General features: G+C 40.8%; 2 protein-coding genes across 2 annotated transcripts in view; one reads left to right on the top strand and one right to left on the bottom strand.

The window, feature by feature from the left end:
- CENPP (centromere protein P) overlaps window positions 1-20,959 on the top strand; it is a 234,312-nt gene that overhangs the window by 96,190 nt on the left and 117,163 nt on the right. The window lies entirely within an intron of this gene.
- On the bottom strand, window positions 808-11,095 carry OMD (osteomodulin). The gene is made up of 3 exons (XM_035029267.1): window positions 10,826-11,095; window positions 4,523-5,476; window positions 808-3,516 (listed from the first exon to the last, which is right to left on the bottom strand). The coding sequence occupies exons 2-3, from the start codon at window positions 5,460-5,462 to the stop codon at window positions 3,188-3,190; spliced, it is 1,269 nt and encodes a 422-aa protein (XP_034885158.1). The 5' UTR covers window positions 5,463-5,476; window positions 10,826-11,095; the 3' UTR covers window positions 808-3,187.

Raw genomic sequence — 20,959 nt, 5'->3', positions numbered from 1 at the left:
CAGCTTCCTTGTAGGAATGCGGGAAGGGGAGCTTCAGAGTTCCAGATCTTACTCTGGCATCTGGCTTAGGAGTCTCAAGTCTGGCTTCTGCCAGGGCTTATCAGATTTCACGTTCCTTGTTTCCAATTGCTAAATTGTGCAGTTTTATTCTTAACAAAGCCTGTTCTCTGGGGATTTTAAAATATCAATATAGGAGGATAAAAAGATAGAAGCTCCAGAATTCTGAAAATTGGAGGGTTTTTTGTTTTTTAAACTGTGCAAGAGGTGAAAGAAGTAATGACCATGTCTTTATATTCATCTCACCTCGGGAGCTTGTTTTTCCACTCCTGCCAATCAGTTCCTGCTCACACATCAAGGTACCACCTCTTCTGGAAACCTTGAGCTACTTCACTGCGTCCTGACCAGAAATAAAGTTCGGATATCTGTCTGTGCTCCCATAGTCTTTTCATAGTTACTGCCATGTTAGCATTGTATTTCTTTCTTCTTTGTGTTAGAATGAGTTGTTTTTTTTTTTAAGATTTTATTTATTTATTTGAGAGAGAGAGTGAGAGAGAGAAAGAGCACAAGAGGGGGGAGCGGGAGAGGGAGAAGCAGACTCCCTGCCGAGCAGGGAACCCGATGCGGGACTCAATCCGGGACTCCAGGATCATGACCTGAGCCGAAGGCAGTCGCTCAATCAACTGAGCTGCCCAGGCGCCCTTATTAACAGCTTTATTGAGACAATTCACACCTCATACAGTTCACCATTTTAAAATCTACGATTCAGTAATTTTTAGTATTTTTAGATTTGTACAGCCGTCACCACAATCAGTTTTAGAACATTTTTATTCCCTCAAAAACAGACCCTCTGCTCATTAACAGTCACTCCCACTTTCCCTCTCTTCCCCTCCCGCAGCCCCAGGCAACCGGGAATCTTTCTGTCTTTACAGATTTGCGTGTTCTGAGCATTTCATTTAAATGGAGTCATACTATGCGCAGTCTTCTGTGACTGAGTTTTCACCTTGTGAGATGTTTTCCTGGTTCATCTATTTGGTAGCATGACATATCAGCACTTCATTTCTTCTCTTAGCTGAATAATATTCCGTTGTGTATATATACCACATTTTAATTATCCATTTATCAGCTGATGGACATTTGGATGCTTTCCACTTTTTGGCTCCTAATGGATAGTGCTGCTCTGAACATTTGTTTACATGTTTCTGTGTGAACATATGTGTTTAGTTCTCTTGAGTATGTATCTAGGAGTGGAATTGCTGCATCCTAAGTGACTCTAAATTTTGAAGTACCAGACTGCTTTCCAAAACGGCTTCACCATTGGACATCCCACCAGCAGCATATGAGAGCCCTACTTTCTCTGCCTCCTTGCTGATAACATCTGTTCTGTGTCTGTCTTTTTGGTTCTAGCCATCCCAGTGAGTGTGGAAGGGTCTCTCATTAGGGTTTTCATTGGCGTTTCCCTGATGGCTTCTCATTAGATTTTAAATTGTTTTAGGTTAGAGATAGTTGTATCTTTTTCTGAAATACCCATAGGGGTATTTTCCAATATTAGCTCGTAATGTTTAAATTTATAAGCCTATTTTTAAGAATTTCAATAAAGGGGGAGGTGGTCCTTAAATTTTCTCCCTCCCTTCCTTCCTTTTTTTTTTTTAACCTCTGTTGAAAGTGTGCTTTGTCCACATTACTAGCGTTTGCTCTGCTACCCTCACCCTTGTATCTTGAGATGCCAAGGGTGCACGTACATTCTGTTTCTTGCCCTTATTGCTAACCCCTACACACCAAATGCCTTGATGAATGTTAATTAAATGAATGAATGGAGTGTTGTTTGTGTTCATTCTGAATGGCTGAGCTTGTCCTTGGGGACAGGTGGGTGTTTTGTTTCTGCTAATGCTAATAACTTACTCAAAGAAATAAAGAGCAATAGGGGCTTCATTTTGCACTTTATCTCCAGCAAAATAAAGACTCGCCAGTTGAAAACTCCTACAGTAAAGTTTTACTTGTCTGGTCCTGGGCTGTTGTCCACATTGTTAATGTTTATTGTTTGGGTTCCCTGTGTAGGTCGCTCCATCTCTCTTCCTCACCTGAGGAACTCTGTAAAATGTCAGCTGATAAGTCAGGAGAGCTCATCACAGCACTTCCATCACCTTCGTTACAAGGCGTACTTAAAATACTTCGAAATGATAGATTAAATAATAGGTGCGTCTAAGGTTTTAAAGAAGATATCAAAGCTTGTCCAAATTGTAAAGAAACTCTATTCAACTTTAGCACCAATTAAATAAATACTGGCTGGTGCACATACATGTTTCTACTATATCGTGCTAGGAAAATGGAAGTGTTTTAATAAAGCTGGTATATTGTTGTGTGCTAAATTAACCTTGTGAGCAAAGCAGTTATTTATTAGCAAATCTCTATGTAAACTACAACAACAACAAAAAACTTTCCCTGGTGAGTTTACTATAAAAACATTTATCTCAGTTAAAATGGAAGACAGATTGTTTTGGGCAATTGCTGAAATCTGCTAAAATATGGATTGTGATGAGACAATTTGGTGTTTTTTAGTTACCCAAATGCAGGTTTTAGAATTTTGTTGTTTTGGTGCTCTGAGAGAAATACAAAGACCTATTGATTTCATGAACCGACAAGTCTTGGAACCTTAGTAGAATGACCTCTTCTGAAAATCAGAAGCATCCTCTGTTGCTCTCAGTGGTAGGTGGGGATGGTGGATGGGAGGTGGATGTCATGGTGCTAAGATTTCACATACAAGTGTGAAAGCTTTTCTGGAGATCAGGTCAAAGAAAAATAATTGACTCCTAAGTGAATGGCTGTGCGTTACAGGAACATAAGCCTGGGCATCTCAGCCCTGACCTCCTCTAGTTCTTGACTTCTGGTGCTGCTGCTTTCATCACTCTTAGAACAGCTAATATCACTAGCGATGGCATACTTGCTTTTTTCCTCAGCTTGATAATACTTTATGTTTAAAGTTTAGTTTTTTATTCCCACTTACGATTCGAATTTGTATTTCTAAAGACTTATGTCATTTTAAGTAAGTTTGAATCCTGTGTAATGATGCAAATGTTAACTTAAATTCAGTCTGATCTTATACGTGATTCTAGATACATTACTGTGAGCCTTCCATGTTTAATTAAATTAATATTGAGTAATAATATTGTATAAAATCGTAAACGTATACCTATATTGTTTCTTGCCATTCTTGACTTCCATAATAGTGAGGGTCAGTGTTTTCTTCTGTTGCTTCTTGTTCTGGACCTTCTTGGTGATCATCATGTTCTTCACTATCAGCATCATCCTGAAATCTCCTGAAAACTTGGGTCTTCAGTTGTATTGTTTGACCGTTAGTGCTTCTTTGCTCACCATAATAAATAGTGTGTATATGAGGGAAGCAGAGGGAAACGTATGAGCTTATTGGCTCTTTTAGCTTATTTTGGTCCATACGAATGTACGTTAAGTGGTGGTAATGCAGTGGGTCAACAGATGGACATATCACTGTAACATTGATATCTGAAAAATACAAATTAAAGATTAATCCTGCTGCATTACATCTAGAATCCTACATTGGATTTTATTAAAATATGAGATACAGTCTTATTAAAATACTTATAGGTAGAGTTAGGTTTAATTGGCTTTTACAGTAATCAAATAATAAAATGAAGAAAATGAAACTACAGATGAGTTGTATGTTCAAAGTAAATGATGGCTTTCAGAGCGCATCTGTCCTGATGAGCACTGGGTGATGTGTGGAAGTGCTGAGTCACCGCATTGTCCACCTGGGACTCACACAGCGCTGGCTAACTATGCTGGAACTAAAATTTTAAAAAACGGTGGCTTTGTTGGCTGTTTATTTGTTACATGATAAATTCTTAGTAGAAATCTCAAAAAGAAAAAAGTAAAAATCACCTGTAGTCCCAACTACTCAGGATACTCCTAGATTTTCATATACTCTGCAGTACTTCTCGTCAATGTTCAAGGTGATAACATTTATTAGAAAAGACTATAAAACTTAAAAAAAAAAAAAAAAGACAAGACTATAAACTTGGACGCCTAGGTGCCTCAGTCAGTTAAGCTCTCCTGCTCCCCCTGCTTGTGCTCACTCTCTCTGTGTCAAATAAATAAATAAAATCTAAAAACAAAAAGAGAAAGAAAGAAAATAAAACTTTATAGCACACCTTCCTGAGGCCAGCTTTGGCCATTTCCCTAGCTACTTCAAATCAACTATTTTTATGTAAAGCATAGATTTTTTTTTAAAGATTGATTCTTTAAAAGGTCAGCATAGGGCCCCTGGGTGGCTCAGTCTGGGCTCAGGTCATGATCCTAGGGTCCTCGGATTGAGTCCTGCATTGGGCTCCCTGCTCCCAGCGGGGAGTCTGCTTCTCTCTCTCCTCCCCACTCATGCTCGCTCTCACTCTCTCTCTCTCTCTCTCAAATAAATAAAAATCTTCAAAAACATTTTAAAAGGTCAACATACTATTCTTTTTGTCTTTAAAAAAGATAATGAAATTTTACATACTTTCAATTTCATTATATTCTAAGTATAGGTGTTGTAAATTTCTTGGAATATAGAATGCTTGCTTCAGTTTGTTGTGTCCAACACTGAGCTCTATAAGGTTGGAAAGATTAAAAATATTATATGGGATGTCTTGTAGTTTGTTGTGTGACATTCGTAGAGCCTGAAGTTTGGGAAGTTCATTGAAGTAATTTTCTGGTATAGAAGAAATTGAATTATTTTCTAAAGACAGGTACATAAGCGAAGAAGGCAGACCAGGAGGCATTGATTCTAATCTGTTATTACATAGGTTGAGCTGCATTAATTTTTCCATTTTGGCAAGTATTTTTTCTTGTAACATGGAATCCTCAAGATGATTGTAACAGAGATCAAGCATTGTCAAGTTTACTAGCCCATCCATGGCATTTGTCTGCAACCTGGAGATCTCATTGTAGCCAAGAAGAAGTCTTTCCAAAGACTTAGGGAGAGGAAATGGAAATTCTTCTAGATTGTTATGCTGTAGGTGAAGTTGTAGTAGATTTGACAACTTAGCAAACACACCGTGATCAATCTTTTGAGATGTAATTTTGTTGTGGCTGAGGTTGATTTCTTTAAGATGAGTTGCATTGATGAATGAATCTGCAGTCACAGCCTCAATTTCATTGAATTGAAGGTAGACTTGCTGTATGTGTGCTGGGACACGCGGGATAGTCTTGAGTTTGCGATTTTCACAGTACATTGATGATGGAAAATTGGGTGGACAGAAGCATTCAGTGGCACAGCCTAACACATGCTGATGAAAAGGAATTTGAAAGTCCTCATTTGGATGAAATTGGAATTCTGGTTGGTAGACATCATCTGGGTCTTGATCATAATCTTCATCCCATTGATAATTTTCATATTGGCAATATACTTTGACTCCAAAAAAGAGGAAGAGGACACATGCTGGACTTAAAAAGCCCATGTTCTTTTTTTGTCCTATTACAAGGAGGAAGCAAATATATTGTGGGAGAAGTGAGTAAATCCTAGAATAATTTTTGTGTAATTAACAGTTACTTAAAATGCATAATATATATATCTGTATTGAAATATATAAAAGAATGTCCAGAATAAATGGGCCATGCTCAAAGCAAAATTAATGTTTAAGTACCAATAAGGTGGTATTAAAAAAAAAAGTCACGTTTTGCATTGAACCAGACTATATACCCATCTTTGAAGAGAATCCTAGTTTGTCTTGCTTACTATAGATTTACAATGATAACTTGACCTCTCTCAGCCCCAAAGCTGGGTACTCCCTCCACTAAAAATGTTGAGTGTTCCACTAACTATTTGGTCCCTTCAGTGATGGTCACTACCTATGAGAGGAGACATTCTTGGTCCTAGTTAATATTAACCAACATTTTCCCACTGCAGCTTCTGTTTGTGGATGCTCTCTTCTGCCCTTGGAAAAGCATGAAACATTCCCTTTTATGTAAGAGCTTGAGATATTAAAAATAGCTATCATCTTTCCTCTTAGTGTTTCTGTCCAAGCCTGACCATGACTTCAGATTTTCCCCCAATGAAACCATTTCCAGAATCCGATTATTTTGTCTCTGACTCTACTTGAATAACTGCCTCAAATCCCAAATACACACAATATTTACAGTCTATAAACTTTTAGCTTCTAATAGGTTATTCTATACATTTTTCTTTCTTTCCACTAATATTTTTGAGTTTAAGTCCTAGAAAAACAGATACTGAAAACGCACTGTCTTGTCTCCCAGGAGTTGAGGTCTGGTGGAGACTCAGAAAGACAGGCACAGGGGCGCCTGGGTGGCTCAGTTGGTTAAGCGACTGCCTTCAGCTCAGGTCATGATCCTGGAGTCCCAGGATCGAGTACCGCATCGGGCTCCCTGCTCGGCAGGGAGTCTCCTTCTCCCTCTGACCCTCCTCCCTCTCATGCTCTCTGTCTCTCATTCTCTCTCTCTTAAATAAATAAATAAAATCTTTAAAAAAAAAAAAAGGCACAGTACAGGGAGTAGTAGGAGGGTGTGTAAGGGGTACGATTTAAAGAGGGGAGCACTCAGCTTGAGAAAGACCATTAACTTGAAGTTGTGAGTGGTGGATGGTGTACTGGATGAGGAGCCTGAAGACCTTTATTTCCCACCCGTCACTTAGGATGGTCAAGCCACTTAACATGTCTGCCTCTTGCCTCATCAAGAAAATGAGAAATGTAATTGCTTGCCTGCTTATCTCAACTGGTGGTTGTGACAGTCACGTGAGATATGCATGTAAAAGTTCTTTGCAGATTAGAAAGTGATCCAGATGGAATAAGCTTGTTATTTAGGTAAAGGTTAAAAGGGGGGGAAAAAAAAAGAATCATACCTCTTTGATTCTGAGGCTATTTTTCTCTACCTCTCTCATTCAGGGTTTCATGAGAATTAATGTAACATGTCCTTGTGTGTCTTGAACTGACTGATTTCTATTCCATTAGCCATTAGAGTAGTACAAGCTATTTTTCATCATTGGGATAATTGAAAAAATATCTAAATCATTGTCTGTGACAGACCCCATTTGAGAAAGTCTACCCTAGATCCTAACATCCTAGATTCTTGTTTATTTTCTTGTCAGAAACTAAAAAATGTGTAGAATGTAATTATGTGTTAATGTGGGATTTGAAATTGATATTTAAGTAGAGTCAGGGACCCTTGGATCTTTTCTCCCCTCCCGTGCGCCCAGAGCGTCGGCCTTGTCGTTACCAGCGTGCAGCTCCTTCACACACTAACCTGTGTTTATAACTTAATCCACATAGTAGCTCCAACTGTAGTAATTCCTCAGTTTCAGTGGGACCTAAATATGTGGATCCCACTGTGTTTTCACTGCCCTTCGTTTGTACCTCCAGTGCACTCAGTTCCTCTCAGTGGCCTGGACCCCACAGCCCATCACTGTTGTCACTTATTTACACAGGCCCCAGACCCTCTGCCCTTTTTATCCTTATACTCTATCAGTAAACTCCAACCCTGTTCCTTCAGTTGTCTGTAAGAGAAAACAGACCACGCCAGCTGGTCTCACTTTAAATTCATGACCACTCATTGCTGCTCAAGGACGTGTCCTTACTGCATTCCTTTTCCCTTGCTCTTAGACAAGCCTCTGAAGCCTCATTCCCCACCAGTTGGGATGATGACCTTGCTGCTGCTGCCCTTTTTTTTGACCAAGAAGATAGGATCAGACAAAACGATGATTGACTCATATATATGTTTTGTTATATTTAATCTCATCCCTACCTACAGAATATATCAAAATAGCAGTGGTTTGATCTTTTAAAACAACCTGTGATTTTGAAACTCATAGTTTTCTTTTACAAATCTAAGTAGACTACGTGCATTGTTCCTTTAGTATCCGTGAGATTCATGGAGGATGTGACATTTGAACCAGACTTTGAAGGAATATTAGGGTTCTCATAGAGGAGGACCGGGAAGATTTCCAGATAGAAGAGATGAGCAAAACATGTAAGCAACAAAGAGTAGGGTGTTTGGAAATTAGTGGTTAGCTATTGAAGGAGCAAAATAAGACTGTCACAGCTAATCTGGACCAGAATCTAGGGGGCCTGAATTCTGACCTGTGGGATCTGCACTCAGGGAACGAACACCTAATTTAATTCATTAAGGTAATTGAGCCATGATCTTCACACTGCGTTGTTCGTGGGTGAAGTAGGAGAAGGTCCTGGAGGGAGTGTGGTCTCCCCGTAAAGGACAGTGGTCAGTACTGGCTAACCCAGGGTGCCGGGAAGCTCCCACTGGGTCTGCTGCCTTAGTGACCGGTGCTAGACGTGTGTGTGAACATGGCTAGTCAACCACCTTATAAGTAGTTACTTAGTTTGGTTGAGTTACTTCAGTGAATGGACTGCAGTTACTTCTGGGGGTGAGGCACTGTATTTGTTGGGGAACGCAGAGGTGAAGGTGTGAAGATGTGGTCCCCTCTATAAAGAGCATACAGTTTATGGGAGAGACCCAACATGGCAAACCATATTCTCAGACAAGGGGAAATAAGGTTTACCGCCTAGACCCCAGTGCCGTGGGTTCAGTGGCTTAACCCTGCTTGGGGCAGACAGGGAAGTCTTTGTAGTATAATTTGGTCCAGATCTTGGGAGATTAGCAGGAATGGGTATAGAACATCCTATACATTTTACTTACTAGTTGATAATATTTTATGTGTTAATTTGTAGTATTTATGGTACTCATTATAATGGAGCATACTAACTTTTTAAAGTACATGTCCTACTTCACTTCAGTCTCACTGCACCACGGGGTTCTATTGTAAGGTTGCTATGTCTCACCAAGGTATGCGTAGAAGCAGGACAGAGACCTACAGCTGCACGGGTGCGGGGTGGTTAGACACGGAGGGAGTCTCGGAAGCTGACTGTTACACAGATGAACTTTGAAATGAGCATTGCTTATCAGAGCTCTGAATTTCATCCTTGTATTAAGAACAGTAGCAATAATCAATTAGTAACCTTACATTTGAGAATGAAAGTCATGACTCTATTCAGCAATGATGAGAAATTATTGGGGGAAGAGGAGACCTGGGTGATACTTCTGATACTGCACTTAAATGCATCCCTTTGACTTGGGATCAAGACCTCATTATGGGAGTCTCCCCGAAAATAAAGGGATTCTTTAGTGTTGGCCGCTTTTGGTCTTCCTGGCCACCTATGAAGACGGGCTTTCCCTAAGGACAATTTCTCTTCTGAATCATCCCCTGAGGACCTTGGCTCTGCAGCCCAGCCTGATCCCACTTCCTTTGACCAAGTCCAGTTTTCTGGTCTGAAATCAACCCTGTCTCCATCCACAGGCCCATTGTTTCCTATTCATCTTAGTCTTCAACTTCATGCCTGGTGAGTTTCCCTGTTATAATGACCTCTTACTTCTTTTTATCCAAATTTTCCAGTCAACTGATCTCTTCCCAGCCATTTGCAAAGCACATTTTTATTACTTCTGCCTTTCCTGGTCTACAATTTATGCCTCATTCTCTATAGGATAGCTCATAGCAAAACAATTACACTCACCGTCAGCCCTCCCACTTCCTGACCTAATTTCTGGCAGAATCTAGAACAATGCACAGTGTGTAAGTGCTCAAACATTTGTTGAATGGGTGATTGGATTAATAAATTACAGATTACATCCTGTTATCGATGCTTGTCGCTACTAATGCTGATCATTTCTAGGTGTTATTTTGCCGCAGTGGTTTCTTTAAATGGACACAGTCACAGAGAACGTGGCTGTTCTCTCCTAGTGGTGTCTCCCATCACAGCACACTATTACCATTACAGAGTAATAGAAAAATAACAGATGTGAACAGGAATCTTTCAAGCAAAGGAAAACATATGTTACTGATTTTTAAAAGTATCCATTAATGTGAATTTTTCATCTTACAGCTATAAATGTTTCTGTTGTAACATTTCTCTTAGTTGCGAAAAAGCACTTGTGCCTTCATAAGGAAGTTCTAATTAAAATGAGAACGAACTTTGTTCTGGAAAGTTTAAAGTAATTGGAAAGCCTCGTTGCATTTTATTAAAGACTCAATTATTTTATTGATATGCCATAGAAACTAAGAAATAAGAAACCAGAGTATTAGTATATGGACTCAGATTTCTTTCCGAAGCAGTTTTAAATTTAACTCTGTAAATAGAGTAAAGTAGTGTACATCCCTATTTTACACCCAGGGCCTAAGGAAGTAAGACTCTCTTACTATTAAAAATATGAAAGTTTCAAAATTATTTTTAACCATAATACATTTAAATCTTAATTAACTGGAACCCAAGAAACTGTTTCCTTTAGTACCAGATAGAGCACTCACATCTTCCCTTTCAGAAAGAGGCAAATGAAAGCAAAAACATGTTACTATCAGGGATTTGGTCAACAGAGAAATTTTAAGAAAATTTCTAGTGAAATCGGTACAAATATCCTTCTTCCCTACAAGCAGAATCTGTCACCCTGCCCAGATGTATGGCTCACAGGCATTTGCCAGTTTTTGTCATTTAAAGTTGAGAGTGACGGAGGAGACAAAGTGATGCCATTAACGTAAGAATCATTCATTCTGAATTGAAAAGAAATCTAAACAAAGATTATTTATTGGGTAAATCTTAAATTAGAAAATTGAAATCATTATATTACTGCTTTCTCTGAATATTTGTACTAATCAAATTTTAATGTAGCTTTTATCAGATATTACCTCCAAATATTGTGCTTTTATGATCTATTTTAATGTTAAACAAATCAAATATACTTAAAAAGTTTTAACAGTAGGAACAATTTCTTTAAAAAATTGAAAATTATTTTATCATCATACCTGTTGAGTTTGCTTTAGTTTTCAGGGGTTGATGAATTTGCAAATCCTGTAAATTGAATCAGATATTCCTAAATTCTTTAACTGAGTCTCTTAAAAATCCACAGTAACTGTGTGTCCAGACAAGGCTGTCCTTGAATTACTGTAGCAATTTAAGCAAATATAATCTGCTTGGAAAACACTTGGGTTGAATTAAAATTATGTATTCCTTTTCATTATCCAAAACTTTGTGGATTCAAATTGAGATGCTTGTGCTGTTGGTCACATTTATGTGGCTTACTTCCCTTTCTTTTCCCCTTAATTTTGGTTTGAGGTGTGGCAAGAATTTCCTCTAATATGAAAGGCAAACAGAACTAAATGAAACAGCATGTACTGATTACTGTTTTTATTTTCATTTTCATGCCAAGGAATTCTCCAAATTAAGGTCGCCTGTAACTTGGAGCTCAGTGTCTCAGCATTTTAAGGTGGAATTCAAGAGTGGTCTTGAAATGTCCTTTGTCTGAAACCTCACATTCACACCAGGGCTTTCCTTTATCGAAGACAAGCAACCCAGATTAGAAATATAGCTTGCACATCTAGTTTACCTTTTTTTTCTTTTTTAAGATTTTATTTATTTGAGAGAGAGAGCACGAGCAGGGGGAGGAGCAGAGGGAGAGGGAGAAGTAGGCTCCCCTCTGAGCAAGGAAGCAAGGAGCCCTACTACACAGGGCTGGATCCCAGGACCCCGAGATCATGGCCTGAGCCGAAGGTGGTTCCTTACCGACTGAGCCACCCAGGCGCCCCTCTAGTTTACTTTTTAAACGAAGGGACTTGTCATTATTGACACAGATTAAATATATAACTTTTCCACACAAAGAATTATACCTTCTTTTCTGTTCGCTTTCACTGTTCTCCCCTTCCTCCCAAATATATGCACTAGAATGCCTGCTAAAAGCCTTTTTTTTTTTTTAAAGATTTTATTTTTATTTATTTGACAGAGAGAGACACAGCGAGAGAGGGAACACAAGCAGGGGGAGTGGGAGAGGGAGAAGCAGGCTTCCCGCCGAGCAGGGAGCCCGATGCAATGCGGGGCTCGATCCCAGGACCCTGGGCTCATGACCCGAGCCGAAGGCAGACGCTTAACGACTGAGCCACCCAGGTGCCCCCTGCTATAAACCTTTGAAACAAAAATTAATCTGGTGATAGAATTTAGTGTCTTGCACTCGGAAGGTAGATCTCTGATTTGCCTCTTTAGGTTAGTACAAAAATAATTTTATAGTATTGACTAAAATGGCATTAGGAACTTCTGTTTCCTTTATTTTGTAGATGTAGAAAATCTCTTCACTGAGTTATTTCTCCTGAGGAATAGTGGTTAACTGCTTAAATGCTACATTTTTTCCCTAGCATGTTTTTTTATTTTAAACAGAGAGTTAATTTGTATTTCTTGGCAGTGAACTTTTAGTTCATGCTTTGGCAGACTCTCTTAAAGTTTGTACAAACTAATGAGGTGAAGTGAATCCCAGAATTTGTTTTTGTGTCCTGGGATGGTGTTTACCATTAGATTTTTACAAGGAAACCACAGGGTTTATTCTGTTCTACTTCAGCTTTTTTAAAAGCGTGCTGTGTTTCAAGTGACGGTTGGCAGTAGTATAAAACTCTCGCCTCTTATTTAAGACACTGGTACGTGAAACATGGCAGGCTGTCTTTGGGCCAAGATCTCATCTTGTTGCTGATCTTTTCCGTATGTTTCCTGTTAGTCTTTGTTCTTGAACCTCAGGCTTCCATACTAAAGAGAGAGCAAATCTATGTACTTTTCCCGAGAATTTAGTTTTATGTGCCCTCAGTTCTTACGGAAGATAAACTTGAAATCAAAAGCTTGATTTTTATATAATTCCTCATTTAACACTGTGATTTGAACTTGTGATCGTGATTATGTTGTTCGTGTTCCTAACACATGTGGAAAGAATATTTATCAATATAGCTAGAGCACCTAGAATCACTCGTGTCTAGGAAACTTGAAAGAGGTGGACTGTGTCCAGGAGGTTTAGGTTGGGAGGCGGGGTAGTAAGAGGAGCGTTGGTTCACGTCAGACCGTATAGGAAAAGTAGAAGCTGTAAGTGACTGTGATAGTTCAGTGTTTCAGTTCGGTGGGTATAATTGCAGCAGTCGAAGAGAGAAGTCCATTGAATTGATGGAAAGTCTAAATTATATTCTATGGTGATAATTTGATTGAAGTAGATACAGTACCTTCATAGCTGAATAGTGCCGGTGGAGAAAGGCCAGACTGAGATCTGCCTAATTGTGGTAATCAGGGATTTTTTTCTTTATACTCATTCAGCTAATATTTTTTAGCACCTGATTTGTTCAAGGCAGTTGTAAGTGCTGGGGACTCAGCAACACAAGTTTCTATTGTCATGGAACAGGAAAACAGAAAATAAACATATGAAGTGGTTCAGAATGCAGTGGAGGAGAATGAAGCAAGGAAGAGGGGGTCAAAATGAGTGAGCACGGACACAGGTCAGCAGTTCTGACCTCCTGCGCGCCTGCGCTCCAACAGAGCGGTCACACGGCTGGGTGGCGGGTGGCGGAGCCAGGTGTCTCGCTGCTGGAGGGAGGTTACAGACAAGCAAGGGAGGCGGCCGGAAGGACGCCCGCGGCGAGGGGCCAGAGCTGGAGACGTCAGCATGAACCCATGTTCAGCTTGACATATGCACAGGTGGCTCCATCGAGAAATGTCTGTAGACGTGTGTGTGCATGGGCCGCCGTACCCACACCTGTCCCCGGCCCAGTCGGCTGGGAGGGCGTCGAGGCCGTGACGCTCCAGCAGCACCCAGCACCCAGCACCCAGCCCTTGGCTGCTGCTCTTTAAAGATCTTATGTATTTTTTTATTTTTTTTAAGGATTTTTATTTATTTATTTATTTGAGAGAGAGAGAATGAGAGAGAGAGAGAGCACATGAGAGGGGGGAGGGTCAGAAGGAGAAGCAGACTCCCCGCCGAGCAAGGAGCCCGATGCGGACTCGATCCAGGGACTCCAGGATCATGACCTGAGCCGAAGGCAGTCGCTTAACCGACTGAGCCACCCAGGCGCCCAAGATCTTATCTATTTATTTGAGAGAGTGTGTGTGTGCGAGCCGGGGGCAGGGGCAGAGGGAGAGGGAAAGAGAATCTCAAGCAGACTCAGAGCTGAGCACAGGGCTCACTCAATCCCACGACCCCGAGATCATGACCTGAGCCGAAATGAAGAGTCGGACGCTTAACTGACTGATCCACCCAGGCGCCCCCAGTTCTTGGCTTCTAACACCCTCTCCAATAAAAGAAACCAGGCTCCTTGAAGAAGTGGCTGATTCCAGCACTGGGGCATGGATGAGCCTGGAGTACCTTGCAGCACCAGAGTTGCTAGGAAAGAAATGGGAAATCGATGTACCTTCTCAGTTTTACTGTGAACCTAAAAACTGCTCTAAAAGGGGCGCCTGGGTGGCTCAGTTGGTTAAGCGACTGCTTTCGGCTCAGGTCATGATCCTGGCGTCCCTGGATCAAGTCCTGCATTGGGCTCCCTGCTCGGCGGGGAGCCTGCTTCTCCCTCTGACCCTCCCCCCTCTCATGTGCTCTCTCTCTCTCATTCTCTCTGTCTCAAATAAATAAATAAAATCTTTAAAAAAAAAAAAAAACCTGCTCTAAAAGATTAAGTCTATTTAACAAATTTTTAAGAAAGGAAATTACTATTTTAGATAGTTTAGCAGAGACCTGAATATAGTGAGGGAGCAAGCCACAATGGTATCAAAAGGAAAAAGACAGCATGGCTGGGGCTGGGTGATCTGGGCAAGGGGAGGGTACCCTCAGAGAGGCAGCCAGGGCCAGCGTCACCGTCAACATAGGCTTCTGACGTGCTTGGAAGCCTCAAAGCATTCTACATCAAATCACGTTTAGGAGGTACACTTGACATTTAGCTGATAAACTGCTTCCATCAGAAAGATCATTCAGGCAGCCCTACAGAGGTAGCCCAAACACTAGACATAGCATGTGCCCAACAGAGTCCATCTTTGTTCCTGTGCCCCTCACGGCTTCCATTTCCCACATGGTTCTCTTTTCCCGTAAATGGTGTCCCCGTCCCAACTTCACCCACTGTCTGACGTAAGCCAGAAGGTTGGGAGTTGTTTAAATGAGTGCATCCCAGAATGTGGCAGGAGATCCATCAGTGTGTGAATTGCTAATTTAAAATTCAGGTGGCATCATCTCTGCACCTTAGACCTTCAGAACCAGAAGCTCTGAGCGCAGGCCCAACCCAACAACTTAACATTTTTAACAGGTCTGCGAGGTGCCGTGAAAACTTGAGAACCACTGATCTAAATCACTTTCTGTCCCTTACTTTCAAATTGGATCTGTTCCTGAGTCCTTTGTGATCTAGCGCAGGAGTGTCTTTTTGGTGTGTCTGTGTCTCTTGGTCGGTAACTGACATGTCTCCCTCAGATGTTGCAGTGGCGTCTTGACTCTTCTCCCTGTGTTTGCACATCTCCTTCTCCAGTCCAGTTTTCATCTTCTGTATTAAAATAAATCTAATTGTACCATGCCTCTGCTTAAAATCCTCTAGTGTTGCTTCATATTTTAAAATAAATTCCAAACAGGGGCGCCTACGTGGCTCAGTCGGTTAGGCATTCAACTCTTGGTTTCCAGATCATGATCAGGTCATGATCTCAGGTCCTGGGATAGAGCACTGCATGGGGCTCTGCACTCAGTGGGGCGTTGGCCTGAGGATTCTCTCTCTCTCTCTCCTTCTCCCTCTGCCCCCTCCCGCCCACCCTCTCTCTCCCTAAAATAAATACATAAATCTTAAAAAATATAAATTCCAAACATAGGGGCACCTGCCTAGCAAAGTTGGTAAAGCATGTGACCTTGATCTCTGGATCGTGATTTCAAGCCCCATGTTGAGCATAGATCTTAATAAATAAATAAATGAATAAATGTAGCACTTACTTAATTAATTCAAAAAAATAAAAATAAATTCCAGACATGACCTTCTCCTTTGGGGAAACTCTGAAGGCCTACCTCTTGCCTGTTCCTGGACCAGCTGATTTGTGTTTCTGGGCTGCTTTCTGGCCTCAAGTTGCCCTGCTCCTTCCTATTCCTTCATGAAGACACCGGCTGAATGTCTTACAGTTCAACTCAGTTCTGACACTGTCTACCCAGAGTTAACATCACATCTCACAGGTTAAGGGCTCAGTCCCACAATACTGCCCCCACTTTGGATGCCAGTCACAAGTAGTAGGTCTTCGGGTTAGATAATTTTCTGTAATGGCTACCAGAACTCAAACGCTTATGTTTATTGGTTTATTATTTAATAAAGCACATGGTAAAGGATATGGGTGTAAAGCTAGATGAGGGGATACATGCTATGAGGTCTGGAGGGGTCCTGAGCCCAGGTACGCTCTGCTCCCAGCTTATGCATGTGCTTGCCAACCTGGAATCTCTCTGAACCCTGTACCTTAGGGATTTTTGTTTAGGCTTCCTCACGTAGGTGTGATGGATGATTAACCCAATTTCTAGCCCCTCTCCTTCCTCAGAGGATGGGGGGGCGGGGCTGAAAGTTCAAAGCTTCTGATCATGGCAGGTCTTTCTCATGACCAGCCCTCATCCACAAACCATCAGGGAGCCCACGCAGAGTCACCTCCTTAGAACAAAAGATATTCCTATCACCCAGGAAATTCCAAGTGATTTCGGAGCTCTCTGTCAGGAACTGGGGGCAGACATCAAATGTATATTTCTTATGTCACAGTGGTACACCACAAAAATTCTTCCTGCAGCTTCTGTCCCCAAACACCTTGTTCCCATCCCAGCGGCCACTGCTAAGGGCTGCCACATTGTCTGACTCCAGGGGACACATTCACTGCTGTTGAGACCTTTGGTAGAATACAGTGTTAGCATTTTCTTGTGAATCTTTCCAGAGATACTTTATGCACCTACGTGTATATTTAGCAAATACATATATTTAAAAATTATTTTTAAAAAGAATTCTTATGTGAAATTTTCATGTTTCTAATCTTTTCCTAATACAAACATTGATGCAGTTAATAACCTTTTATATGTCATTGTACATGTGTGTAAATATATTTGAGTGATCTGCAGGCTGGGCATGCATGTGTGTAATTAATTGCTCTCCACAGAGTGCCAGGGGCCTGTGTAAAATCCTCCTTGGTGTAGTGTATTAAGGTTTTATCTCTGGTGATCGAGGAGGTTAAGTGACTCTTACTGTGAGTCTGTTTGAGTATCAGATTTCACAGCTCTCTTTGCTTCTTTTTCTGGAGCTAGCTGTATCTTTTACTTTTTTTTCTATTGTGTTGTAGGCTTCTCTGATTGAGTTTTAGGATTTCTTTATAAGTGAAATTAGGCCTCTGAGCTATGACTCGGAGCTGTTATTTCCCAATTTGTCATTTGTATTTGTCTTTGCTCATAAGGCTTTGCCACAGGACTTTATGTGGTCGAGCTTATTGTATTTCTACATAAGGCCCTCCGGCTTCTTATGTCAGAGTTAGAACCATCTTCCACACTTCTGCGTTGTCAGAAAATTCTCCCATTGGTTTCCACAGTTTCTTCTAGGACCACTATGGTTTTTTTGTTGTTTTTAGTATTTGCATTTAAATCTCTGATTTGTTAGAATTTATAGTTCTTGTACAGTGTTACCTCCTGTTTTGCAGGCAGCTCTGCCCATGTCCCAGTGGCATTCATTGAACAGCCGCCTTCCCCTGTCCAGTGTAAAAGGCCACCCACTACTGACAGATCATTTCTGGACATTCCATTCTTTTTTTTTTTTTAAGATTTTACTTATTTTTTTTGACAGGGAGAGACACAGCGAGAGAGGGAACACAAGCAGGGGGAGTGGGAGAGGGAGAAGCAGGCTTCCCGCGGAGCAGGGAGCCCGATGCGGGACTCGATCCCAGGACCTGGGATCATGACCTGAGCCGAAGGCAGATGCTTAACGACTGAGCCACCCAGGCGCCCCTGGACATTCCATTCTTTCCCCTTAAGCTGTCTGTGAACTATCTGGTTATTTTATAAAACCATCCTTAACATGGTCCCTGGTGTTGATTCATCCAATACCTTGCATTCTACTATAGTCAATACTTCTTGGTTGATTTTTTTTTCTTTAAAAATGTTACTTTGAGATAATTATAGACACATTTGTAAGAAATAGTACAAAGAGATCTCATGTATGCTATGCCCTGGTTTCCTCTAATGATAACATCTTGCAAAACTGTGGTACATTATCACACCCAGGATACTGAGGGTGATACAGGTGAAGAGAGAACATTTACATCCTTGCAGGGATTCTACATGTTATCCTTTCATAGCCACAGAATCTCTTTGTTTTTCTCCCTCCCATCCCTAGCTCCTGGCAACCGCTAATCTGTTTCTATAATTCTGTCATTTCAAGAATATTATATAACTGGAATATTAGAATATGTAACCTTTTGGAATTGACTTTTTTTCACTCAGCATAACTCTCTGGAGATCCATCCAGGTTGTTGATCAGGTTGTATACCAATAATTCATTCCTTTTTATTACTGAGTAATAAGGCTGGTCCCAGCCTGTGTAACCACGCATCTGCTGAAGTCCATCTGGGTTGCTCCCAGTTGGGGCTATTCCTAATAAAGTTGCTATAAACAGTCACAGGTTTTTATGTGAACGTGTCCACATCTCTCTGGGGTAAATGCCTAGGAGTGTAATTGCTAGGTCTTCTGGTAAGCACATGTTTAGTTTGAAACAGTCTGCTGAGCTACTTTTCAAAGTGACTATACCATTTTAAATTCCCAATGAAGAATGAGAAACCCACTTTCTCTACACCCTCCTCAACATTTGGTGCTGCCTTGAAATCAGCAAGGATGATTCCTCCCTTTGTTTCAGAATTGTTTGGGCTATTCTGGCGTCTCTGCCTTTCCACATAAGTTTTACAATAATCTTGTCTATATCTACAAAAAGCCTTGCTGGAATTTTGATAACAATTAAATTAAACCTGTATATCAAATTTTGGCTGTTTTATTTTTTTTATGATTTTATTTTATTTATTTATTTATTTATTTGTTTTATTTTTAAGTTATCTCTACATCGAATGTGGGGCTTACAGCCCCGAGATCAAGGGTTACACACTCCACCAACTGAGCCAGCCCGGCGCCCCTTTCCTGTTTTTAATTAGGTGGTTTGTCTTATTATGAGTGTAAGGGTTCTTTATACATTCTGAATACAAATCCTTTTATCAAATATATGGCTTACAATCTTTTTTCTTCCTGTCCATGACACAAGTTTTCATTTTCTTTTTTTTAAACATTTTTTCAAAGATTTTATTTATTTATTTATTTATTTATTTATTTGAGAGAGAGAGAGAGAGAGAGAGAACATGCGCACGAGTAGAAGGGGAAGCAGACTCCCCGCTGATCATGACCTGAGCCAAAGGCAGACGCTCAACCAATTGAGCCACCCAGGCGCCACACAAGTTTTTCATTTTCTTTCTTTCTTTTTTTTTTTTAAGATTTTATTTATTTATTTGACAGAGAGACAGCAAGAGCAGGAACACGAGCAGGGGGAGTGGGAGAGGGAGAAGCAGGCTTCCCGCTGAGCAGGGAGCCCGATGCTGGGCCTCGATCCCAGGATCCCGGGATCGTGACCTGAGCCGAAGGCAGACACTTAACGACTGAGCCACCCAGGCGCCCCACGTTTTCATTTTCTTTCTTTTCTTTTTTTTTTTTTTTATATTTTATTTATTTATTTGACAGAGAGAGACACAGGGAGAGAGGGAACACAAGCAGGGGGAGTACGAGAGGGAGAAGCGGGCTTCCAGCTGAGCAGGGAGCCCAATGCGGGGCTCCATCCCAGGACCCTGGGATTATGACCTCAGCCGAAGGCAGATGCTTAACGACTGAGCCACCCAGGCGCCCCCAAGTTTTCATTTTCTTAATAGTGTCTTTCGACACACATTAATTTTGAAAAGCCCAAATTATCTTTTTCTTTTATGGTGGTTTTATGGCTTTTGGTGTCAAGTTGAAGAATTAATTGGCTGAGTAAGCAGTTAAAGATTTTTATGTTCTCATAGAAGTTTGTCGTTTCATCTCTTACATTTAGGTCCATGATCTATATTGAGTTAGTTTTTGTGTGCATTGCGAGGTTAAGGTCTGAGTTCAGTTTTCTGCATGTGAATATTCAACTCTCTCAGGACAATGTGTTGAGAAGATGATTATTTCCCCATTGAGTTACCTGGGTTCTTTTGTCAAAAATCAATTAACCATGAATGTATAGGTCTGTTTCTAGATTCTCAATCCTAAATTCTCAGTTTCTAGATTCTCAAAGTTCCATTGTTGCCTTCCTGGTTAACAGCAGCTTTACGTTACATTGTGCCATTAGGTAGTATACATCCTCCAACTTTGTTCTTTCCCCAAATCATTTTCATTGTTTCAAGCCCTTTGCATTTTTCTATGATTTTGGGGATTGGTGTGTGCATGTGTACCATCATAAGTTAACATGATTGAGTGCTTGGTATTGGAACATTGCATTTAAAATGCTTACTTTGGGGGCACCTGGGTGGCTCAGAGGGTTAAGCATCTGCCTTTGGCTCAGGTCATGGTCCCAGGGTCCTGGGATCGAGCCCCAGATCAGGCTCCCTGCTTGGCGGGGAGCCTGCTTCTTTCTCTCCTACTGCTCCCCCTGCTTGTGCTCTCTCGCTCTCTCTGTCAAATAAACAAAATCTTAAAAAAAATTTTTTGTTAAATGCTTACTTTGTTGTTGCCATATAGTATGGACTAGGTAAGTGCTAGAGGCTGTTATTTTTTTTCTTGTAAGGTTTTATAGTCTAGTGAGGATACTTATTTTATAAGTATACAAAGCATAATGCTGCTTGTCCCATTTTTCAAATATGCCATTCCTTTGTTTTCCTAAGTATATTTTTTATTAGTCAGATCATGTATGACAATTTCTGCTTCTAGATAAGTGTCATTGTTTACCTTTTTAAAATGCAAAAGTAGTGTTTAAGATTATTTTAAAATACGTCTAGCTGGGACGTCTGGGTGAGTCAGTCGGTTAAGCATCTGCCCTTGGCTCAGGTCATGATCTCAGGGTCCTGGGATCCAGCCCCACATCAGGCTCCTTGCTCGGCGGGGAGCCTGCTTCTCCCTC

The sequence above is a fragment of the Mirounga leonina genome, unplaced genomic scaffold (genome assembly GCF_011800145.1).
Source record: "Mirounga leonina isolate KUSES-001 unplaced genomic scaffold, KU_Mleo_1.0 Mir_224, whole genome shotgun sequence".
In the NCBI taxonomy this organism is placed as follows: domain Eukaryota; kingdom Metazoa; phylum Chordata; class Mammalia; order Carnivora; family Phocidae; genus Mirounga; species Mirounga leonina.
This window is presented reverse-complemented; position numbering and strand designations above follow the sequence as displayed.